Source organism: Artemia sp. Qi Xiang Cuo, chromosome 12 (assembly GCF_049724085.1).
Source record: "Artemia sp. Qi Xiang Cuo chromosome 12, ASM4972408v1, whole genome shotgun sequence".
In the NCBI taxonomy this organism is placed as follows: Eukaryota; Metazoa; Arthropoda; class Branchiopoda; order Anostraca; family Artemiidae; genus Artemia; species Artemia sp. Qi Xiang Cuo.
In genome coordinates, this window is record NC_142805.1 from 47,880,310 (window position 1) to 47,906,705 (window position 26,396).

At 39.3% G+C, this 26,396-nt stretch overlaps 1 protein-coding gene across 2 annotated transcripts in view; it reads right to left on the bottom strand.

Moving 5' to 3' along the window:
- LOC148946207 (meiosis regulator and mRNA stability factor 1-like) overlaps positions 1-26,396 on the bottom strand; it is a 344,665-nt gene that overhangs the window by 120,731 nt on the left and 197,538 nt on the right. For both annotated transcript variants that reach the window (XM_089098280.1, XM_089098279.1), the window contains exon 15: positions 16,841-17,061. In XM_089098280.1, the coding sequence (XP_088954406.1) occupies positions 16,841-17,061 (221 nt within the window). The remainder of the gene's footprint in view (positions 1-16,840; positions 17,062-26,396) is intronic.

The following is a 26,396-nucleotide window of genomic DNA, read 5'->3' on the forward strand; positions in this document are numbered from 1 at the left end:
AGACATGTGTGCTGAACTTTATCTCATTTGTTTTTAACAAGAAACAGCAACTATTGGTACCAGTGGGTTCATTGGTTGTCCCTATTACAACTGACAAGTATATCCAACGATACCCCTATAGTAAAAAGAGGAATTTAAGGGTAAGCTTCTTTGCAATTTTCTACTAATTTCCAACTATCCTGCTGCTACTCAGCATCTGCCTGCTTCCTGCATTTTGCTTTGTTTCTGTATTCTGCTGTACTTTGCTCATATTGCTTCTTTGAAATGTCTACCAGGAGCCAAGCTGCTGCTCCTAATTCTAGGCCTAACAGTTCAAGTAATCTTGCCAGTTTTAGGACTGAGATTTAGACATATATTATTAATTTGAAGAAGATAACGAGCTCCATAGAATAAAATGTCTTTAAATCCTCGTTTATTATTGTCACAAACAGTATTCAGCCACAAATTCAATCTTTTGGCCTGTCAATGAAAGCTAACAAAGTTGACATTAATTTGACAGTAAAGGACCTGATTTCAGGGTCCATCCAGGAAGACATTAAACAGATGGTCAGTACACAGCTTCAAGCAATGGAATTTTCTGGTAAAATTGCAGACATTGAAAAAAAGCTTGCTCATCATGTTGCTGCTCAAACTGATATTTAAGCAGCAAGAATTAAAAAATCAACTCATTGTATTTGGATTACCTGAGGATAGTACATTTGACAACCCTGAACCTAAGTTTTTGTCACTTTGCCAAGATATTAGTCTTTTGAACAGCGACATTGTGTTTGTGAAATGTATTGGAAAACGAGTTGGTAATAAAAATCGACCAGATATTATTGAGTTCTGCAGCCTGAGAGCACGTTTCTTGCTTCTCAAAAATAAAAAGGACTTGAGAGGATCTGGTGTGGTCATTAATGAGCCTTTGACTAAACCTAGGCTTACCTTACTTTCACAAGCTAAAGCTCATTGTGGCAGGAATAATGCATGGGCTCTGAATGGTGATATTTTTGTTAAAAGTGGAAGTAAGGTACTCAAAATATCATCCATTGGTGACATTAATGCCCTACCTGTTTTGCAAAAATATGTTGACAGTATTGTTTCAGAATGACTAGTGCTGCTTAACATCATAACTCTTCCCTTTGCAACAAAATTTCATCTACTTAGTTATTTTTTTGCCAACTTTCCTTTTTTTCTCTTTGGCTTGTTCTTTTTCCCTTGCCGTCAAAATTATTGCATGCAGTTTGTTTTTTTAACTTATTTTCCATTCTGTATTTTTCCTGTCCACACTAATTTAGCTTTATCTATTTCACCACTTTTCCTAATATTGCATAATAAAAATGGATGATACTCAGGATTTTTTGTGTTTCCTGAGTAAACTTTCTCTTCTTAATTCAGTGTGTTTTGATTCACCTTTTGTTTCCAGTAATGATCGTGAAAATGGTCCTCTGTTAAAATCTCTTCATCAGTCTGATTGTTGTTACCATTCTTATCATTTGCCCTCAATGTCTTCTGTTAAAAACTTTAATTTGTTTACTTTGAATGTGCAAGGTTTAAGGTACAAATGGGATAATGTTCTGCAATATATTGGTGGTATCAACTGCCCTTATGATGTAGTAGGTTTCACAGAGACCTGGCTGTCTTCAAGTGATGATATGTCTATGTATGACATACCGGGTTTTACTGCATACCACTCAACTAGATTTCTAACTAAGTGCTCTGGTGGTATATCCCTTTTTGTCAGAAGTAATCTTAATGTTGTGAGACGTTCAGATCTTGAGAAGATTCTTGATCCAATCATAAATAATAGAAGTGTGTATGCATTGATTGTTGACCTGTCATGTAATAAAGTAAGTTATGACACTATTTGTTTATTTTATAAGCCTCCACCTTTCCCAATTGCGAAATTTTCTGAATTAATTGATGAAATGTACTCAGTTGATAAGCTGGCTTCAAGAAATGTTTTTAGGCTTAGAGACTTTAACTGCAATTTATTGAAAAATTGGTGTGATGATGATTCTGACTGTTTTTTTAAATCTATTTCTTCCTCTGGCCTTCGTTCTTGCATTTTCTTTCCTACTCGTGTTGATCCATTCAGAACTTCTGCAACACTGATTGACAAAAGTTTTCCGCCTTCTAAAAATGATATTAAATTTTCATCTGGTCTTACTTTCTCTGATCTTTATGACCATTTTCAAATTTATTGTTATGTTCCCAAAATAAAAATGATGAGCCAAGAGGATGCCAAAGGTGAGTCTTATACAAGAATTTATAGTCAGAGCAGTGTTCATAACCTTATGTCTGATCTTAGTGCTAGTGATTGGTGTTCAGTAATGAATTCTGATGATGTTAATAGGGCTTCAGCCTCATTAATAAGTCGGCTGACAACACTAATTGAAAAAATTTCCCCCTTGTAAAATCTTCAAGTAAATATAAACCCAAGATGCCTTGGATGTCTCCTAGTCTTGTGAGATCAACAATTCAGAAGTCAGAGCTTTTTAAGCTGGCTTGCAACAGCCTTGATCCTGATTATTTATCAAACTATAAGCATTATAAGAATGTACTAACATCAACAATCAGACTAGCTAAAAAGAATTATTTTTTGTTGAAAATTCAGGAATGCAAAGGTAATTTACAGAAAGTTTGGAGTGTAGTTAATGAAGCTTTATCTCGTAGGAAACAATCAAAGGAACATCATACTGCCTTCAAGAATGCAGATAGTTCAACTGTTGAAAAAGCAGCTGTACCTAGTGCCTTCAACTCTTGCTTTACCACCCTACCAACTGTTAAGACCCCCTCCTTTCCTAAACTAGGTAAATCTTCACCAGCTGAGAGAAGTATTTTTCTAACTCCTTGTACAAGCATAGAGATCTGTGATTTTATTTCTTCTTTAAGTAGCAGTAACACAGCTGATGCACTTGGACTAGCAAACCATGTGCTTAAGTCTGTTTCTTCTTATGTTGTTGAACCTCTTACCCATATTTTTAATCTATCTATTTCAAAAGGTGTATACCCTGATTCGTTTAAAATTGCAAAAGTACTCCCTCTTTTTAAGAGGGGTGACCCCAGCTTAGTGTCAAATTATACACCTATATCACTTTTCCCAATTTCCTTGAAATTACTTGAAAAAGTTGTGCATGAGAGGCTTTTTTCATTCCTGTCGACTGGTGCTTCAAATTGAAGTTGTTTGTTCTGTCTGATCACCAGTATGGCTTCCAACCTAAACTCTCTACTGGATGTGCTCTAGTTGACGTTACAGAATTCGTGCGTGTTAACATAAACAAGAATCGTTGTGTTCTAGGACTATTTCTTGATTTTTATAAAGCTTTCAACATGGTAGATCATTTTGTCTTACTGGGAAAACTGTCTCTAATTGGAGTTCGGGAAATTACCTTTGAATGGTTTAAATCTTACCTGTCTAATAGACCTCAGTTTGTGTGTTATGATGGGAAATGTTCTGATCTAGCTTCGGTTTCCAAAGGGGTACCTCAAGGCTCAGTTTTGGGACCATTCCTCTTTCTTATTTATATTAATGACCTTCCTCCATCTCCCAACCTTGATACCCACACTGTTTTGTTTGCAGACGATAGTAATTTTTTTGCGGTTTCCAATGATCTGCCCTCCGCTGTTGCTAAGGCTCAGCTTCTGCTCAACCATGTGCGTGATCGGTGTGAGCAGAACGGGATGTTGTTGAATATCTCTAAGACTAGTATTATTCATTTTCGAACCCCATACCACATGTCTGAACCTTCCCCAACAATCTTTGTTTTTTATGGTACTGATAAAATTCCCCAGTGCTCTTGTGTTAAACTTCTTGGTGTACATGTTGATTGTTTTCTTTCTTTCAAAACTCATATTTCCTATACACATTCTATAATTTCTCGTCAAGTGTCTATGCTTCATCGTGCCAATCAATTTCTTCCTCCCGATGTAATGCTTTCTCTTTACTATGCATTTGTCCTTCCTTATCTTTCTAATTGCTGCACTGTATGGGGGCAATACTAACTATTCTTCCCTTTGGCAACTCCGAACAGCACAGAATAGAGCGGTGAAGGCAACTTTTCGCCTACCCCGACTCTATCCTACAGCTGATCTTTACAGTGATACAGGTCCAGATGCCTTAGATTTGGTTATCAAGAAGCAGAACCTAAAACTAGCTCATCGAGCCTTCAATTTCTCGCTTCCTCCAAACATCTTATCCTACTTTGATCTAGCATCAACACGTAAGTGCCAGACTTTGCTTCGGAGCTCTGTTCATCAATTTCGGCTGCCTAAAAGGGTTTCGGCTGCCTAAAAGGTTATTGTGTAGCAGTTGTTTTTTTTTGTTTTTTTTTTCTCGCATTGTGTTTATATTGTATTTTTTTTCCTTCCCTGTTTTGTTTTTTGTGGATTTTGTGATTGATACGAGGTCCTCTACAAGCTATGGTTCTTGGGACCTCTAGCGCTTAAGTGTATTTATGTATTTATTGTAGTATTTAATAAATTGTATTGAATTGAACTGAATTTAATTTAATTTCTGATTGTTTTTTAAATAATGCTGGGAAATCCGGCACCCCTTCATAGAAATGTCGCTTCCCCCAAGGAAATATACTCCATGGAAAGATCCTCCCCCGTAAACTCCTCCTTTGACCCACCCCCCACAGAAAAAGATCCCTCCTGAGAACGTCTGTGTACTTCACATCAACCAATACTATAGGTAAACAATGGACAAAGTTCATAACCTGCAGCCCTACTACCGGGAACTGTGGGCGATGAAGTCAGCCTCAAAGACATATTTATTAAATTTTAGACTATGCTGAATAAAATGGCTATCTCAAAATTTTGATAGGGTGACTTTTGTAAAATATGAGCGTGGGAGGGGGCCAAGTTGCCCTCCAATTTCTTTGGTCACGTAAAAAGGGCACTAGAACTTTTAACTTCCGTTCGAATGAGCCCTCTCACGATATTATTGGACTACTGGATCGACATGCTCACCCCTGGGAAAAAAAAACAAGACAAACATAAACACGCATCCCTGATCTTTCTTCTGGCAAAAAATGCAAAATTCCACATTTTTGCAGAGGAGCTTGAAACTTCTATAGTAGGGTTCTCTGATACGCTGAGTCTGATAGTGTGAGTTTCATTTAAGTTCTATGAGTTTTAGGGGTTGTCTCCCCCTTTTTTCAAAAATAAGGCAAATTTTCTCAGGCACGTAACTTTTGATGGGTAGTATTAAACTGGATGAAACTTATATATTTGAAATCAGCATAAAAATCTAATTCTTCTGTTGTATTTTCGTTTTTAGAGTTTCGGTTACTATTGAGCCGGTTCGCTCCTTACTTACAGTTCGTTACCACGAGCTGTTTGACTGTCACTAACTCCTCCTAATAAAAAAATCTTCTTTTACGTACAAGAAGTAACAAACTTTTCTATTTTCCTCTATATCTTCTCTTGTAATTCTGCCCTAGTTTAGCACATTATCAAAATGTCTTGTCCTTCTCTCTTAACTCTTTCCTTGTCACTAACTAATTATCACTAGTTCCTATCTTTAACTGGGACAAGTCCGGATTGACTACTCCCTCTCAATTTATTAACATGCCAGTGCAATATTTTACTATTACGCCGTCTAGCTCAATATTCCAGATCCTCGGCAATTTTTTTCCAGATCCTTCTAAGCTGGTCTTTGCATATTCCTTATTTTTAATTATTTAAAACTCATAGAACGCATCTTCCATGCAACACAACAAACGTTGGGAATACATTAAATCCTTATGGTATTAAATAATAAAAACAAGTTTTTTTTAACTGAAAGTAAGGAGCGACATTAAAACTTAAAACGAACAGAGATTATTCCTTAAATGAAAGGAGCTGTCCCCTCCTTAACGCCTCGCTCTTTACGATAAAGTTTTTTATTGTTTTATAAAATAGAGTTGTGAGAAGGAGTCAAACTTTAGCGTAAAGAGTGAGGCGTTGAGGAGGGAAAAGCCCCTTTCATATACAAAATCTCAGCATAATCATGGTTGCAGCTACCGCTGCAACCATGATTATGCTGATGATCTACACAACCTAGATGAAAATATTAGCAAAATAAACAAACTTCTGGAGGTTTTCCTAGTTCAGTATACTAGATTAGCTTTCAAAATTAACGTTAAGAAAAATAAACGCAAAGGCTAGGAATAAGTGAAGATGAAAAGGTGACGTTGGATAATGAAAAGATCAATCAAGTGGATAGTTTCACTTACCGCAACGCAATGGGAGAAGACGAAATCAACTGGGGAAGTAAGACTTTCCAGGACTTGGATTATGCTGAAGATTTAAGAAAGCTAGATAGTGTGAGTAAAATAAATGAATTTTAGAGGTTTTGAGAGTTCAGGGTGCAAGAATAGGTTTGAGAGTTTATGTCACTTACTGTTAATTACTATGACTGGTTTGGAGATGTAACTGATGGTAACTGAAGGTAAAGATGGGACATTTGGTAACGAGAAGATCGATCAAGTGGACAGATTCAATTACCTAGGTAATATCATAGGCAGCGCAATAATGCTGTCTAAGTAAAGAGTAATGTTGGCACAATGTATTGTTTTTTTTTAAGACCAGGGCACTTCGTATAGAAGGAGTTGTCGTAGAAACTTCAAAAGGGGCTCATTCGAATGGAAATTGAAAGGGCTAGTGCCCGTTATAATAGCCGAAAGTCATTGGAGGGCAACCAGCCTCCCCCCACACCCATCATTTCCCCAAACACATCCAATCAAAATTTAGATAGCCATTTTGTTCAGCGTAGTTGAAAGGTCTGGAAATTCTGTCTTTGAGGATGACAACGCCCCCACAGCACTCAGGACAAGGGTCTTAAGTTATGCCCTCGGGACATATAAGGTTTATATAGAAAGGGTGGTCGTATAAACTTTGGAGGGGGCTCATTGGACTAATAATCAGAAGTTCTAGAGCCCTTTACTGTTTTTTTTATCAAGGCACTTCGGATAGAAGGAGTTGTCGTAGAAACTTCAAAAGGGGCTATATCGATAGGAAATTGCAACGTCTAGTGCCCTTTTTAATGTCCGAAGTGATTGGAGGTTAACCAGACCCCCTCCTACACCATTCATTTCCTCTAGTATAGAAAATAAATTTTTTAGATATCTATTTTGTTCAGCGTAGTTGAAAGGTCCAGTAATTGTGTCTTTGAAGATGAAAACCCCCCAAAGCCTTCAGGGCAAGAGTTGCGAGTTATGAACCGGGGCCATATAAGGTTTATATAAAAAGGGGGGTCGTATAAACTTCGAAGGGGGCTCATTGGATTGGAAATAAGAAGTTCCAGAGTCCTTGTTAAGAGTCAGAGTGATCTGAGGACAACTAGCCTCCTTACGGTTTATTCTCCCCAAATATTTCAGATAGAAATTTTGATATAGGCATTTACTCAAGAACAGTCAAAAGTTCATATAGCAGGGCCTTCGCGATTGGCAAAACCCCCCAGAGTATGGGGGCAAGAATTGTAAGTTATTCCCCAGGTGTATATAAGCTTTTTATGGAACGAGTGGTTGTATGAACTTTAGAGGATGGTCACTTGATTGGAAATTTAAAGTTCTAGTTTCCTTTTAATAGTCAAAGTAATGGAGGGAAACTAGCCCCCCTTCCCTCCCTGACACCCTCTTTTCCCCAAACGCATCGGGTCAAAATTGTGAGATAGCCATTTAGTTCACAATAGTCCAAAGAACATATAACAACGCCTTCAGGATGGCCTTTTCTAGTGGCCTTTGAAGAGTCAAAAGTTATCAGAGGGAAACTAATCCCCCCCTAACACCCTATTTTCCTCTAATGTGACTGATTAGAAGTTTAAGATAGCCGTTTTGTCCTAAACATTTCAAAGATCAGATAACAAAGCTCCAGGTTCGAAACAACCCTCCAGAGCCCAGGGGCAAGGGTTGTAAGTTATACCACGGTCATATAAGGTTCTTATGGAGCAGATGACCGCACAGAATTCAGATTAGATGGGGCTAATTTAATTGGAAGTCGGAAGATCTAGTGCCCTTTTTAAGAGTCAAAAGTGAGCGGAGTGCAACCAGTCCCTCCCCCACAAGCCTATCATTCACCAAAACACATTTGATCAAAATTTTAAGAGAAATATTTTGTTCAGCATTTTTGAAAGGTCCTGTAATTATATCTTTCAAAAACAGTCAAAAGTTCATATAGCAGGGCCTTCGGGATTGGCAAAACCCCCCAGAGTATGGGGGCAAGGGCTGTAAGTTATTCCCCAGGGGTATATAGGCTTTTTATGGAACGGGTGGTTGTATGAACTTTAGAGGAGGGTCACTTGGTTGGAAATTTAAAGTTCTAGTTTCCTTGTAATAGTCAAAATGATGGAAGGGAAACTATCCCCCTTCCTTCCCTGACAGCCTCTTTTCCCCAAACGCATCGGGTCAAAATTGTGAGATAGCCATTTAGTTTACAATAGTCAAAAGAGCATATAACAACAACTTCAGGATGGCCTTTTCTATTGGCCTTTATAGAGTCAAAAGTTATCAGAGGGAAACTACCCCCCCCCCTAACACCCTATTTTCCTCTAATGTGACTGAATAGAAGAAGTTTAAGATAGCCGTTTTGTCCTAAACATTTCAAAGATCAGATAACAAAGCTCCAAGGTCGAAACAACCATCCAGAACCCAGGAGCAAGGGTTATAAGTTATACCACGGTCATTTAAGGTTCTTATGGAGCAGATGACCGCACAGAATTCAGATTAGATGGGACTAATTTGATTGGAAGTCGGAAGATCTAGTGCCCCTTTTAAGAGTCAAAAGTGAGCGTAGTGCAACCAGTCCCTCCCCCACAAGCCTATCATTCACCACAACACATTTGATCAAAATTTTAAGAGAAACGTTTTGTTCAGCATTTTTGAAAGGTCCTGTAATTATATCTTTGGGGATGTCAACCTCGACACAGTCCTCAAGTTAAGGGCTGTAAGTTAGACAATTTGTTCATTGTTTACATACAGTATACGTTATTGAGAAAGGAATGCATGTTTGAACTTTATTTTCCAAAAAGACAAAGGGAGTTCAGGTGAGCCTTTTAGAGAGTGTTGAGGGGAGTGTTAATCTATATCAAATGGAAATAATTTCCTTTCAGGAAATTATAAGGGAGATGATCAAAAAGGGAATATTTGCATGCTGCCACTACTACTACAACTACTACTACTGCTACCACAATTACTACAACTACCACATTATTCCATTTACAATATTCGGGGGAAATCTGACCTAAATCAAAGACTCTCAAGAACTGATTTGGTTATTAATTTGGAATTTTTAGAGAATGCTAAAAAGGGAAAATCATCTCACCGAAACACAATATGTGCACGCTACTATTAGTAATTCTACCTTCAACTACTACTACTACTTCAACTACTCCTTCTATTGGAACTACTTGTAAAGGCAATACGTTAATACTGCTGTTGCTACTAGTACTACCGCTAAAACTATTGATACTACTATTAGTAATGCTAATACTACTGCTATGACTACTATTACAGCTATGCTTAAGGATATGAAGGTGATATTTTCAAGTTTTTTTTTCAGGGGGGGGGGTTGAGTTTGATCACAACACGTCATCTGTAAGCAGGTTGTCAAAAGAGTTTAGCAGCAATATCTTAAGACAGTTTGGTTTGTGAAGTTGAAACTAACAGGGCTTATTTTGGGGGATGTAAAACTAATCAAAACAAAATATTTGCATCCTATTGCTACTGCTTCTACTCATACTACTACTACTGCTACTATCATACTACTATTACTACTACCACTACTGGCACTACAGCTAAGGCTACTACTATTAATTCTACTGCCATTACTACTACTGCTGCTACTAGAACTAAATATATTAAGGGCAAAAATTTGGGAAATATTGAAACTGTATGGAACTAAATCGAAACATACCATGCCCACACAGGTTGTTAAAAGGACGTATCAAAAATACTTCAGGAACGGTTCATGGTATTAAGTTTAATATTTCAGCGCGTGTTGAAGAAACTAAGGGTGCTATGCACATACTGCTACTAATGCTACTACAACTATTGCTACTACGCAAGCTAAGAGTATTAAGGTGAAGCTTTCAAGGAATATTTAGGTGGATGTTGAACTAAATCAAAAAGTTCCAGTGTCATTTTAAGAGTCAAAAGAGAATGGAGGGCAAGCAGCCCTCCTCCCAAGCCCATTCATTTTCCAAACACATCCAGTCAAAATTTTGAGACAGCCATTTTGTTCAGCATGGTAGAACGGTCCAGTAACTATGTCTCTAGGGACATTGGGTATGTTAACCCCCCACAATTATGTAATCGGTCCATAATGCTTTAAAACTGAATTTTGCTTTCCAACTATATCAAAAGGCACTGTGTGCATGGTTGCCGATAAGACACCTCAGCAATATATAAAAAACGACTGAGGGTGTCTAGTTGAAACTTTCGGGGCTACTACTATTATTACTTCTGCTCTTGCAATTTAAATAAATCAAAAGAATGTAGGTGTATCCAAGTTGTCAAAGACCATAGAAAGCACTTTTTGGGAAAGATATTATGTTTTATTTTTCAGGTCAGCTTGAGGAGGTATAAAACTAAATTAAACAATATTATTTGGGTTAGGATTAAACATTGGTGAAAATGTTTCTCCGACATACAAATAGCAAGCCAAACTATGGATTCTTATAGAAAAAAAAACACAAAGATATAAAACAATTTTTTCAACGAAAAAAACTATTTCAATAAAAAACTAATGAAAATTAATTTAAAAAACTTTTTCTATAAAAAAGTTTTTCAAAGAAAGTAAAGAGCTCCATTAAACCTGAAATGAGCGGAAATTAAAGTCAAGTAATCTTCCAAGCGTAAAACTACCACAAATCACCATCAATAAATAAATGAAACCAAAAAGGAACAGAAATTACAGTAAAGAACCGAGTCAAACTCAAAACAAGCAAATAATAACAATGAGTAATGCTGACAACCCCCATGCCTTCTCAAGACCCGAATATAATTTGCAATTTACTGAAAAAAATGTCCATGGATTTTCAGTTTAATATACATATACCGATATTTATTCATTAAATTTTCAAGAATGCTTATTTATTAAAGTAAAAAAAGTGAAAACATTTAAAATATATTTTATTTTCAAAGGAGTGTTTTTTAAAAGTTGAAAAAAGATTGGAAGAATAGGAAAATAAGTCTGCGAACCAAGATTAGAATGTTGGAAGCTACAGTGATCAATCAAACAGTTCGTGGTAACGAACTGTAAGTAAGGAGCCACCCGGCTCAATAGTAACCGAAACTCTAAAAAACGGAATTTTGATACCAATAGATACATCAAAAGAATCAGATTTTAATGTTGGTTTTAAATATATAAGTTTCATCAAGTTTAGTCTTACCGATCAAAAGTTACGCGCCTGAGAAAATTTGCCTGATTTACGAAAAAGGGGAAAACACCCCCTAAAAGTCATAGAATCTTAATGAAAATCACACCATAAGATTCAGCGTAGCAGAGTACCTTACTGTAGAATTTTCAAGCTCCTATTTGCAGCAATGTGGAATTTTGTATATTTTACCTGAGGAAGGATCACAGCTGCGTGTTTTTTTTTTTTTTTTTTTTTTTTTTTTTTTTTCCGGGGTGATCGTATCGAACCAGTGGTCCTGGTCCTACAATATTTTGGAAGGGCTCATTAGAACGGAAATTAAGAGTTATAGTGCCCTTTTTAAGTGACCAAAAAAATGGAGGGCAACTAGGCCCCCTCCCACGCTCATTTTCTTCCCAAAGTCACTCGATCAAAATTTTGAGGTAGCCATTTTGTTCAGCATGGTCAAAAATATAATAACTATGTCTTTTAGGATGACCTAATCCCCCAAAGTCCCCGAGGGAGGGCTGAAAGTTATGAACTTTACCCAATGTTTACATTTAGTATTGGTTATTGGGAAGTATACAGATGTTTTCAGGTTTTTTTTCTGGTAATGAGGGGGGGGGGGGGTTGATCAGAGGTTATGTGGGAGGATCTTTCTATGGAGGAAGTTTTCATGAGGGAAGGGACATTGCTATGAAGGGGGCACTGGATTTCCAAGCATTATTTAAAAAAACGGTCAGAAATTAAATAAAAAAAACAAATTTTTCAACTGAAAGTAAGGAGCAACATCAAAACTTAAAACGAACAGAAATTATTACGTATATGATTGGGTTCACCCCCTAGTCAATACCTCGCTCTTTAAGCCAAATTTTTTTAGTGCTTTCATAAGAGCTATTGATCATAGGCAGCGCGCTAGCGCTGCCTAAATAAAGAACGATGTGGGCACAATGTGTTTTTTTTCTTCAGCCAGGCACTTCGTATCGAAGGAGTTGTCGTAGAAACTTCAAAAAGGGCTCCTTCGATTGAAATTGGAGTTGCTGATGCCCTTTTTAATACTCGAAAGGGATTGGAGGGAAACTAGTCCCTTCCCCACGCCCATCATTCCCCCAAACACATCCAATCAAAATTTTGAGATAGCCATTTTGCTCAGCGTAGTTAATTTCCTGATAGAAAATATATTTTGAGGAGGACACTCCCCCACAACCCTCGGGCAAGGGTTTTAAGTTATGCCCTGAGGGCAAATAACAACAATGTTGGTACAATGTACTATGTATCATTTTGTCCTTTAGAGAAGGGCACTTCACATGGAAGGGGTCGTCGTAGAAACTTCAAAAGGGCTCATTCGATTGGAACTTGAGTGTTCTAGTACCCTTTTTAATAGTCGAAATTGATTGAATGGCAACTAGCCCCCCACGCCCATCATTCCCCCAAACACATCCAATCAAAATTTTGAGATAGACATTTTGTTCAGCGTAGTTGCTTTTCAGACAGAAAATATGTTTTTGAGGAGGACACTCCACCACAACCCTCATGGCAAGGGTTTCAAGTTATGCCCTGGGGCCATGTAAGGTTTTTATAGAAGGCGTTGTCGTAAAAAGTTCAAAAAAGGCTCATTCGATTGGAAATTCAAAGAGCTAGTGCCCTTTTTAATAGTCGAAAGTGATTGGAGGGCAACTAAACCCCCCCCCGCCCACGCCCATCATTTCCCCAAACACATCCAATCAAAATTTAGACATAGCCATTTTGCTTAGCACAGTTGATTTCAAGATGGTAAATCCGCTTCTGAGGAAGACACTCCCCCGCAACCCTCTGGGCAGGTGTTTAATACTATGTCCTGGGGGCATATGAAGTTTTTAAAGAGATCGGTGTTGTGAAAACTTTAAAAAAAACTCTTTCGATTGGAAATTCAAAGGGATAGTGCCCTTTTTAATAGTCAAAAGTTATTGGAGGTCAACTAGCCCCTCCCCCCACCGATCATTCCCCCAAACACATCCAATCAAAATTTTGAGATAGCCATTTTGTTAAGCGTAGTAGATTTCCAGATAGAAAATATATTTTTGAGGAGGACACTCCCCCGCAACCCTCAGGGCAAGGATTATAAGTTATGCCCTAGGGGCATATAAGGTTTTTATAGAAGGCGTTGTCGTAGAAACTACAAAAAAGGCTCATTCGATTGGAAATTCAAAGGGCTATGGCCCTTTTTAATAGTCGAAATTGTTTGGAGGGCAACTATCCCCCCCCCCTCACGCCCATCATTCCCCAAACACATCCAATTAAAATTTTGAGATAGCCATTTTGTTCAGCGTAGTTGATTTCCAGATAAGAAATATGTTTTTTGAGGAGGATACACCCCACAGCCCTCAGGGCAGTTAAGTTATGCCCTGGGGGCAAAAGGTTTTTATGGAAGGCGTTGTCGTAGAAACTTCAAAAAAAACTCATTCAATTGGAAATTCAAAGGGCTAGTGCCCTTTTTAATAGTCAAAAGTGATTAAGAGGGCAACTAGCTCCCCCCCTCTCACGCCCATCATTCCCCCAAACACATCCAATCAAAATTTTGAGATTTTGTTCAGCGTAGATGGTTTCCAGATAGAAAATATTTTTTTGAGGAGGATACTCCCCACGGCCTTCAGGGCAAGGGTTTTAAGTTATGCTCTGGGGGCATAAGGTTTTTATAGAAGGTGTTGTTGTAGAAATTTCAAAAAAAGCTCATTCGATTGGAAATTCAAAGGGCTAGTGCCCCTTTTAATAGTCGAGAGTGATTGGAGGGCAAATAGGCCCCCCCCCCCTCCCACGCCCATTATTCACGCAAACACATCCAATAAAAATTTTGAGATAGCCATTTTGTTCAGCGTAGTTGATTTCCAGATAAAAAATATGTTTTTGAGGAGGACACTCCCGCACAACCTTCAGGGCAAGGGTTATAAGTTATACCCTGGGGGCATATAAGGTTTTTATTGAAATCTTGGTCGTAGAAACTTGAGAAAGGGATCATTCAATTTGAAATTCAAAGGGCTAGTACCCTTTTTAATATTCGAAAGTGAATGCCCTTCGTATCGAAGGAGTTGTCGTGGGAACTTCGAGAAGGGTTCATTCGATTGAAAATAGAAAGGGCTGATGCCTTTTTTAATAGTCGAAAGTGATTGGAGGGCAACTAGTCCCCCTTCCACTCCCACCCTCCCATATGTTGCCTTAAGATTAAATCAAAATGCACTGTGTTAACGCCAAATCCAAATAAGGCATCTCAACACTTTCCCAAGAACGACTGGGGGTATTATGTTTACATTTTCGAGGCTACTTCTGCTCTAAAAGTTTAACCAAATCAAAATAGCGTAAGTGTTTCCAAGCTATCAAAGAAAGTAAACAGATTTTTTGCCAATGTTATCAAGTTTTCCATTTCAGGTCATTTAGAGGAGGTATGAAACTAAATTAAACAGTACTATTTGTGTCCAGATTTATAAAAGGGTGTATGTTGTTAAAATTGCTGAAAATTTTTCTCCAGCATACAAATAGCAGGCCAAACTATAAAGTCTAAAAACAAAAAGATTTAAAGCATTATTTTCTTTTTCCCTGAAAAACTATGTCAATATAAAACGAACAGAAATTAATTAAAAAAAAATTTTTCCACAAAATAAGTTTTCAAAGAAAAGTAAAGAACTCCATTAAACAAAAAATGAGCTAAAATAAAATAAAATAATCTATCAAGCGTGAAACTACCACAGATCAGCATCGATAAATAAATGAAACCCAAAACGAACAGAAATCAGAATAAACAACCTAGTCAAACTCAAAACCAGTAGAAATTAACATAAGTTGGCCACAAAATTCCTATACCTTCCCAAGGCCAGAACAAAATCTGCACTCTACTGAAAAAATACAAATGAAAGTCCATTGTCAGTTTAATATACATATACTGATATTTAGTAATCAAAATGTTAATATTATTTTATTTATTAAAGTTATAAAAGTAAAAACATTTATTTTTTTCTGATCTGACTTTGATCTGACTTTATTAAGGATTATGGGGGTGGGGTATTATTAGAAAAAGGACACGGGACGGAGGCTGGTTGCCTTCCAATGACTTTCGACTCTTATATAGGATAAAAATAATTTCCAATTTCCTTTCTAGAACCTCAACTTGAAAATAAATTTTACATCTCTTATGAATTCATCATTTTCAGACATTAATTATTATCCTAAGGGAATATGATTTTGAATATACAAGTTTGAGATTTAATCGAGTGTTTTTAAACTTTGTCTAACAAACATAAAATTAGTCAATTGCTTTGGAAAATGAGCTTATCTGAATCCCCAAATTTGGTCACTTCCGCATCTAACAAGCTTTTAATTTTTCTGTTTCAAGAAGATATCGGGAAAATTAAATTTTTTATTCTCTAACAGCTTGGTCTAAATCACGTATTTTACTTACATCGTATAGTTTTTGCTCTGATTGTATTGTAATTCATAAGCTTGTTCAAATATTATACAAAATTCAGAATTTGTTTTGGGTTCGAAATGATGGAAATCTCTTGTAATACTGTCAGCTGACAAGTTTTAAAACTTAATCCTGTAAAATTTCCAAATCGTCCTATTTTTGAAGAGTAGCTATATACTTTTCCATAAGAATTATCTGGCTTTTTTATATTCTTAAGGGGTAGCAACTATGTGATTTTTGTTGTGGTAGTAAAAATGCATTGTCCAGTTCACTCTAAATATAGTGTGTTAATGGAGTGTCAATGGTTAAGGGATTTGAGTAAGAATATTTTGGGGTGGATGAGGAGGAAGAAAAACTTGCGTGGAAAAATTGCTGAGAAATGGGTGTTTTACTAGCATTAGGAGTCTGGCGAGGTTTTTTCGTGTGGGTGTGACCCACCGTAAGGGTATTATAAGATCGCTTTGTTTATTTGTATTAGTGCTTTAAATGGTGTTTTTTCTTGTTTTGATCGTTTTGTTAAAAAGCTTAAATTGTATTTTTTATTGTGTTTGTGTGTTGTTTTTTTTTGTAGCCTTCTACTTGTTTTTTTTCGTGTGTCATATATGATACTATATTACTACTATAGCTTGGAAACAGCCATAACAAATCAGTTTTGATCACACACTGCATCACCATTGGACTATGAACACCTCTAACTAGTTCCTGCCACTCACTAAACGGGTTATCAGGGCTCTCTAGAAGTAGAATCCCTCCTAGAAATCGTTAAAGACGGGGTGGGAGGATACAAAGCTAAGCTTTGGTTGAAGGTGGCAATTTCTCCCTCCCCATACACTAGCTGGCTAGACCACTGGAAAAATCTTGTCTACACCAGTAATCAGACAGTAAGTACATGGACACATGGTCAGACACATGAAAAAATACAAATGACAGACAGTCAGACACATGGTCTCAACCTTTTCATTATTTTATCCGTCTTTTTGTTTTATGAAGCACACTGATCTAGTTTTGGAGCCTCTCATATGCAAATAAAACCCATATGACACGCAGAGTATGTATATGCAAGAGAATAAGAAATATAAAATATATACCTGAACCGTATGTCCAATAGCTTCTAGTAAATCTATGAGTCGAGTAAAACCGTATGTTGCAACTCTGCACTGCTTTCCGTAATGTCGATGATAACTCGGCACAAACTTAGAAAAAGGAATTCGACAATTTGGATTGCTTCTCAACAGATCAATAACTTCACGACTAAGCATTTCCAACTCAGTGGCAAGGCTCAAATTCAAAGGTTTTGCAGCTGAAGAACCTACCAAAAATTTTAGTTAAGGCAAAAAAATAAATGAATCTGTTAACGTTAGTGTAGAAATCAAAATCTTTGTTACAAAAAAGGCGCCGTGAAACCAAACTGAGGCAAAGAGAGAAGTAAAATATACTGCTACCATGTCACTGATGTCAAAGTACTTTTCTTTTTTATAGTGTTATCCTTGCCTTGTTATACCCTTCTAATTTTCCCGTATTATCATTGGCAGCACATTAGGACTGCCTAAGCAAAGAATAACGTGGATTCCATGGGGGTTGGCGTCCCCCCCGGAAAAATCCTCCCCCACAATAATTAGATGCCAAAGAGAAGGTACACAATAGTAACCTCAAAACGTCTATCAGATGTCCTAAGGGGTAACAAAAAGACCAGATATAAAAAATCGTTCTAGGCCAAGGGCCGGTTAGTCCCCAATCACTTTCAACTTAAAAAAAAAGAAAGAACTAGAACTCTCAATTTCCAATCTAATTAGCATCCTCCGAAGTTTCTACGACCACGAGGAGGATTTTGGGGATGAGAAGAGGGCAGGCCCCTCTTATACGGAATAAATTCTGCTCATTTTGGGGTTTAATATTACTCTTTACTTTCATAATAACAGCGTAGACCAGAAATGTTCTCGCAAATATATCATTTTCTACTTTTTCTTAGAGCTAATTTTGTATTTTTCTGAAGGTTCAATGAGAATTAGGATGTTTTGGCATTAAAGTGCACCCTTGGAGGCATCTATCATTCACCGGTGAATGTTTGAAATTCCTTTTTCTCTGCTTGGATTCAATTAGCTCTATGAGTCAGCTTTTTCAGTCTTATGCAAACTATGATCGTAAAAGTTAAAGTTAGGTTGGGTTAGATTATGTTAGTTTAGGCTAGATTAGATTAGATTAGAGTCCTACTACTAACAAATCACCGCAGCACCAAGCCGCCTGAGGCCAACGCAGCTGCGCACGCTCCTCCTCCATCCCAATCTATTCAAAACCTCCCTTTTTACACACACCCCCCCAGGAAGTTCCCATTTCTTTTAAATCTTTCTTTAGGACCTCCTACCACCCCAACCGCGGACGACTTGCTTTCCATTTAGCCCGAGACAGTTGGCCGATAAGGACAATCTTTGGCAATCCGTAATTGTTCATCTACAGAACGGATCCTCACCGTCTAAGACTTTCTGTAATTACAACTTTACAAAGCAGGAATGAGCCCCGCATGCTTAGGAACTAATATTTAGAGATGTAACAAGTCAGCTAGGTAGCAAGAACAATCCATAGGTCTTCACTGTAGCTTCCAATATTCTAATCTTGGTTTGCAAAATTATCTTCGTTTTCTTACAAACTTGTTTTAACTGTTTAAAAACACCCTGAGCCTTGGCTATTATACTGTTAACATCTTCACTGCTCCCACCGTCTTTACTAGTAAACTTGGCTTGAATAACAGGGAAAATATATTGGCTTGAAAATCAAGAAAATTGACTGAAACCACGATATTCTCCACATACGGCTTCTTTTTTCTTTCCATTTTTTTTCTCCTCGGCTAGCTGGGCACTGGAAAATCATAGAGAGCTGTATAATGGCTCATTTTAAAGGAAATCGCTACATCTAGTGCTTTTTGTAATTAAAAATAAAATAGTTTTTAAAATAGAATCAATTTTTACAAAAAAAACTGCATTTTGTGTGCAAGCTTGATGAATGACATTATAATCATGTAATAACCGTATATGACGCAAAAAGTAATAGTACAGGAATAATAAGGTTTGACAAGGAACAATTTGATAAAATAAAACTTTCTTCACTACCCACACAAAAAAAATCGCTGAAAAAAATATCCAAAATCCCCATCTCTAACTCGTTGCTAATTTTTTTTTCGCCGTTTTTGTAAATTTTTTTTTTTTTTTTTTAAAAAAAAATGAAATATCAAGAAACTGGTGTTTGATATGTCTTTCTGTATCAGATTTAAAAACTGAAACGATATCTGATGTTCTTTTCTCCGAAATATCAAAAAAAAAATCATAAATACTCTCTTTTTGAACAAAAATGAACAAATTTTAACGTTTAAGGTAAAAAAAACAAGCGTTCGATAGAAGTTTCTAGATCAGTTTTGAGTTGACAAACTAGGTTTTCTGAGATACTCCAAGATCTTTTTACTACCCATCCTCCCCACCCTTCCCCAAAAACCTTGCTCTTCGCAGGCATTTTAGATGAAAATCCATTCACCGTCATCACCATAAAAAACGACGTGGTAAAAATTATCTGTAATAAAAAGTAAGAAAATTGCACATCTGATTGATCAAAGGAACAAAAATCACAGGGAAAATTAAATCACAGGCTTAAAGCTCATCCTCAGAAAATTCATCTTCTTGACACTTCGCGTTGTTGCACGAAACCCCTCTACATACTCGACAAGCTATGGTGCATTCCAGGCCATTTTTCTTGCAGGAGCATCTCTCACCGTCACAACCATCAGCTCGGCAAGACAGCGGCGGATCCAGGGGGGCCGGGGGGGGGGGCCTGGGCCCCCCCAAGATTTTCTGGCGCCCTCTCATCCATCGTGCAAACGACCCTTTTTTGTGAATGATTCAACTAAGGCCGACGCTAAAAAAAAAAAATCGGATACGCCGTCATTTTTTACTTTCTTTTTATCACATTATCTAAAATTCAAATCCGACACTGCACGAATCATGATTATTGGGTTTATTTTTGGGACGTGCTAAACGAGCAAAACATTTTGTGAATGCTTACGAGAAACGCATGTCTTTGGGGAGTTGCGTGGGTGGTTAGATCCAACCGGCGGGAGGCTAGGTGCGAGCGACCCTGCCAAACAGAGAAGAAACAAAGAATGATGGCGGAAAGCCGTAAAGGATCGAGGGACATCTCTGATTATTTTGCCAAGAAAGATCAGATTAAAGGTAAGCTTTTAAAGATAGAACAATAAGGAAGGAGTGTCGTTTAAAGTGGGTATCAACACTTCTAATTTCTAGCTTTAGCCCATTGTCGGATAGCTTTCCTGATAAGGCTCATTCGTCAAGCTTCATCGCGTACCAGCTGCTTTTGTTGTTATATATTGCATACGGTCCCTCTTGTACAGTGTTCTTCGTATGCAATTTGTCCGAAGCGTTTGACCTGATTTTTACCAGCCCACTCGTCTCGCCTGACGGTTATGATATTGGCTTAAAGCAGTATTTTTACCGACACACTGTGTCAGCTCTGAAATTATCTTTCAAATTCTTGCAGTTAAAGCTCTCTCTTTAGCCTTGTAAACTTCGGTGATAATTGTTTCGGGTTTCAGCTCTTGAAAAATATTTGTTAGCATATGTCGGGGATCGGTTCTTGGGGTTGCAAATTAAATTAGTGATGTTTAGGGTGGTATTTTATTTTTAAGTCCGGGTTTCCTAGAAATAGTTTTGGGGTATGAAAGTTCAAGATTGTTGGGGGAGTTTAAAGTTAATGTTGCTGATTCAGTTTATTTTCAAATTTAGTTCCAATTCTGCCTTCACCATGTTGAGAGTTAAATCTACTAAAGCAAGCCATTATACAAAGTGTATATACGTTTACAATAAATGTCTTGTGCAAACTTTAAAAGAGAAACTTTTTTTGTTAGATGTTGAGACGACGGCAACTTCTGATGCCCACTCTGAGTCGACGGTCGGAATGCACAAAAACGCATTCAGCCAGGAGAACGAACTGTCACCAACAACTACGTCCACTTCACAGACGGCCTTCATAACAAACTTCGGCGAAACGACACACACTGATCAGCTGACTGAAGGATCAAGAAGCAGTACTCAAACCTTGGTGGTACATAGCCCAACACTGATTTCCCAGTCCCCGCACCCGCAGCAGAATCAAAGCGCTATTTTTTCGCCTGAAACTGACTTCACGCCATCGAATGACTTTGGTATTGCAGTAGCGCTGAAAGAGCGAAATCAGTTGTCTTCTGGCGAAATTATGTTTTTTATGAACGAAAGGTGGAAGCCGAAGAACCAATCTAATCTTCCAGTCTCGACACAAAAGAGAAAAGGTGGCGAAGTCAAGCGTCGCTTGAATACCGAACATCTTGCCCTGTATCCTTGGCTCGCAGTGAGTCGTCATCCAGACCACGAAGGCCTTTGGTGCAGTGTTTGTGTTTTGATGAGGACCAACGAAAGCGGAGGAGGATGGTCGGCTTTATCTGGAGGCGGTGGAGGGCAAAAAATGGGAAAGTTGGTCTTGAAACCGCTAAAAGACTATTCGAAACTTACCGGGAAAGATGGTGCGCTGACAAACCATGCTGAAGCACAGTTTCACAAATACTGCCAGGAAAAAGCTGCCGCGCTGCTAACAACGTTTCAGCGCGGTAGTCAAGATCAAGATATCAGGAATGCTCTGGACTGTGAAAGGGTCAAGCAAATACAGCAGAACCGTGCACTCTTGAGAAGCGTTGTTGAAACTGTCAAGCTTTGCGGGGCACAGAATATCCCCCTTCGTGGCCACCGTGATGATGGCAAACTTGATATCCAAGACTCTGATGTCATTACAGCAGTAAACGACGGGAATTTCCGCCACCTACTTCGGTATCGGATTCAGAGTGGAGACTCGCAACTTTAAAATTTACTTGAAAATGCACCGAGCAACGCCAAATATATGAGTAAACAGATCCAGAATGAACTGATTGGAACAATTGGGGAAATGATAAAAACTGAAGTAGTGAGAAAAGCAAACAAAGCAACGGTTTGGTGTCTTCTTGCGGACGAGTCAACAGACAGGCAGACCAGGGAGCTGATGGTCATTGTTTGTCGTTATGTGTGTAAAACTGAGCAGGGATACGTGATTCGAGAAGATCTTTTTGCAGTTGTCGATGCCTTTCAAACCCTGTCAAGACTCGCTGGAGATGAGGAAAGTGACGACGGTAGAAGCATCGAAGAGAAGCTAGACGGCAAGAGCCTCGAGGAAGCTGCTGTTGAGTGAGGTCAGGAAGTCAAATCTGGATTTGTCAAAGTGCGTTGGTCAAGGATACGACAAAGCTGCTAGCATGGCAAGCTTGACAAATGGTGCTGCTGCTGAAGTTAAACGCCAGTGTGAACTGGCAGATTACTTCCACTGTGTGAGCCATGCCACAAATCTCTCATGTTCAAAGATAGTTTCAGTTCCCATTCTGCGCAATGCCCAAGACGTTGTTCGAGACACAATTTCTCACTTCAGCTCAAGTGCCAAGAGAACAAGACTTCTAAAAAGCATCTTATCGCGGACAAAGCTAAAACAGAGACACTCGTCAGTCTTTGTACCACGAGATTTGTAGAGAGACACGAAGCAATCAGCAGGTTTTGGGACTCCCTTCCGTCGATCGTTTCTGCTCTGCAGGAGGTGGAAGGATGGCACGATCGAGAGGCAAGTAGCAGAGCTTATGCATTACGATCCTGCATTGAAAAATCAGATACACTCGTAGGACTGGTTTGCCTGAATTCGTTTTCGTCGATCATGAAACCTTTGGCCGAGTCACTACAACAGAAGGATGGTGACCTCGTGAGAGCCTTGTCCCTCATTAGCAGCGTGAAGGCAATGCTGGAAGATATGCGATCACATGCCGAAACCAAATTCAGACTGCTTTACGAAGATCTTCTGAAAATGGCCGAAAAGATTGATCCTACCATCAAGGTAACGCAGCCACGCATAGCTTCACGTTCTACATACCGGGCAGGGGTACCCAAGATGGATCTAGAAAGTCATTATAGGATGGTGGCATTTATTCCAGCCCTGGACGCCATGCTGCTTGATTTTACGGAGCGGTTCAGCTGCCATTTTACGAATGCTGCAAAACTTTCAGCTTTGATCCCGGCTGTGGTTAATGGCAAACGCTGGGAGGACGTTCAGCCAGGGTACGAAAAGTACAAGGAGCTGCTCGTGGGTACGGAGATAGACGTTAAAACCGCGTTCGAGATTTGGAACAAGTATTGGTCTAAGGAAACCGTGCAAAAACCAAAACAGCTATTTCAGCGCTGAACAGTTGTCAGGAAAATGTATTTCCCAACATCTTCGCATTGTTGACAATTCTCGCGACGCTTCCTGTGTCAACCTGTGAAGCAGAACGAATGTTTTCAAAGGTTGACAGGACATGTTCATCAATACGAAGCACGATGACTGAAGAGAGGTTGGAGGCTCTACTACTCATGCAGACTTACAGAGACGAACTGCCGAAAACAGACGATGCTATCGATATGTTCGCTCTCAGAAAAGCTCGCCTATTGAGTTTAGTTGTGTAGTGTGGTACTGTTTTTTTTTTATTTTGCTACGTTTTACCTTTATGAGCATTTTTGGCAGTGTTTTTATATAAATAAAGAGCTATAAAATTAGTCCTGTATAATCAGTTTTTGGCGCCCTGTGTCCGGGGCGGCCCCCCCCCCCCCCAAGATTTTCCTCTAGATCCGCCGGTGCGGCAATAACACTTCACTGTCTTTAGAAGATGAGGAGGAGCAGCGGGGAGATCCGTTTTTTTCCTCAAAAACTTTGTTGCCTTGAAGATTCCATCCCTAGCTTAGGGGGTCAACCGTGTTCCCTAGCCAAACATGAACCTGGCTGTAGAATCGGAACGAATCATACTTCGCTGCCATCATAGTCGGTGGCAGCTCTTGTGGGTGTACGAATGGGGTGGCAGTATTGACTTTCCTCTGGAAAACTTGGTTCTTGGCAGTGTCAAGACTTGGTAGATCCTGGCACTTGTAGAGTATCAGCAACGATTTCTCTCCCGTCGCAGCTATCTCATCATGAAATGCAGATTTTTGGTAAACAGGGTACCGGCGTCTCTGAAACTCGAGCTGGATAACAATAGCTGAAGAGCTTTTCCTTTTCCGATGCCATAAAGGTGCGATGTTGTGTCGCAACCCAGTATGGCATGACAGCATGGCATCAGCTGGCAAACTACAGATCCTAGCTTATCTTTTATCTAACAAACATCCCAAGCTGAGCATTCACTTCCGAATTTCTCTTCTGGCGAGAAGTAAACTCGATTTGAACTCGTGTCTACATGACAGATGAGGAGGACAAGAACATCCGGGTCATCAGCAACCACAATGGTGTCACTATGGAGTGCAGTTTCCGTAACCTTCTTCACTATGTCTAGATCAGCATCTCCTTCAGAGTGGTATACATCGCAACCGCTGGCTACCAGAGCGTTTCCAAGAATCTTCAGAAAACGCGATTTGTTCTCTTCGCATGAAAGAAACTCCTCTTTCTTCATGCAAAGATTAATGTATTCGGTAAAAAACACTTCGTGGCCGACAGATCCAGCTCAACACAAATGGGTTGCATTTTTGATTGACGGACCACCGTTGCATTCGTCGGAGACGACAACTACACGGGGATACTTTTTTTCGACATAATGAATGTACGAAGACCTGATAGCCTTGTATGTGGAAGCGACCTTCCACGGGATCTGATGGAGAAGGGCACCCCCTTTATAAGACGAAGCTGGTAATTCCCACTGGTCTTTGGGACTGAGCATCAAACCCTCGTGGCTGATAGACTGCTTTTGCTAGCTCGGGCTTGTTGGCCTTTCGCATGAATCCATTTCTTTCGAAAAGAGAAGGAGGAATGGTACAGAGCTCAAACTGGAGATAATCTTCCTTGAGACTAGATCTCTGGGCAACGATAATGAACCTCTGAAAAAGTAGCGCCGGGTCGATGTGCGCCGCCTCAGAAGAGCCCGACTTTTTTATGGTCATCAGAGTCACTTGGTCTTTCTTTTTAAAGACGTGTTCCTTCAAGGTATTTTCTGACATATTTTCTTCCCAGCAGATTCAGCTTCGTCAACATTCACGCCTGGAGATAAAGTTACTCCATTTGCAACGTTTCTCAGTTGTACATTGCCTTTGAATGGAGATGACACTTCGAAGAAATCTACCAACTTCGCGGTATCTTCACAGTCACGGGTTTGTCTGTTCGGACTCAATCACGATGCTGCTCGCTTGTAGAGTAGCCGATATTCGTCAGATTCTGTATCAACAGGTTGACCTCAAGACCCGCCGGCCTCGATAGGACCCAAATCGCTCTCTTTTCTTCAGTCATACCACCACAACCAGTGAGTCCTCCCGATGTCTTTAGGCTTCGCATGTACTCTTATTCAATAACTAAGTCTGCTGAGAGGCCGGCCCAGCGCCGATCTGACCTTCTAATCGTGTGTCCTTGCTCACTGAACATCTGAAACATTTTTGGGTGACGACTGGGAAGTTTAGTCATCTCTTGGATGTACAACCAGACAGATTTCACGTAAAGGTTGTGCCCAGATGCGGCTAGGTAGGGAAGCATTTCTGCTGCAACTTGCAAATGCAGGTCCCATAGGCCCAGTCTCTCGGCACGTATAAACTTGAGAAGCTTTTCAACAGTGTCAAGGTACTGCAGCCAGAGCTTTGCTGTTGGTGATCTCGTAGGTCTTCAATCTTCTGTTTGATAATACTTTCCAGTAGTCCCAGCTCTGGTCCTTTACCATGGTCTCTGAGGGACATTTTTCCCTCAAGGGTGTCGTTGAAGAGTTTCTCAAGGCCGAAAGTATCCAAAGTTTCCGCATCTTGTCCTAAAACATTAGCATAGAGAGCCGAGCTCATGAGAATGTGAGCTCTAATAGCTCTAGAAATTGCTTTCCCAGAGATTATATGTGGTACCGTTGCCGGTGCGTATACTATTTCTAAGATTTCTTTGAGCCCACTGTCTTGCATCAGGTGCCCTATGCATCCGACGAAGCTCATCATCAAGTGAAAGCCTCCGAGTTGGATGATAATGTTGTCCAGCTCATTCGACACGTCGGACTTGATAATCTTCATTGTCTTCCACCAAAGTGGCTGATCAAATGTGACGACTGGCATAAATCCGTATTTCCTCCCCTGACAAGCAGTGAAGCACCGGGTTGAGTATAGGCATGACTCATTGCTAGAAGGCAGAACGATCATGGGAAAAAAATAATACTTGCCTTGTCGCAAGGGGTTTGTGCATCTTCGTCCAGCGAGTGCGGGAAAACCGATTGCACAAAACCATTCCAGTTAGGTCTTGGGCTCTTGAAAAACCATGATGACAACAAGAGCTGTTCAAAGAATGCGAACGGATCATTCACAATGGTCTGTGATATTTTCTCGTTCCGAATCTGAGAAAGCACCGCTTCACTTATCCGAAAAGGGTAAATAGGGAGCCGACCTTTGAGCGTCACGGTGTCTAGAGAAACACTCCCTCTTGGGATTGGTACCACTCTGCTTTTTAGAGGGGGAGTGACAGATGCTAGGATTGACAATACCGTGGAAAGTGCCCTTTCCGTGAATCGTGCATATATCGTGATCTGCATTATCAGCTATATGTTGCACCACGTGTTCAGATGTA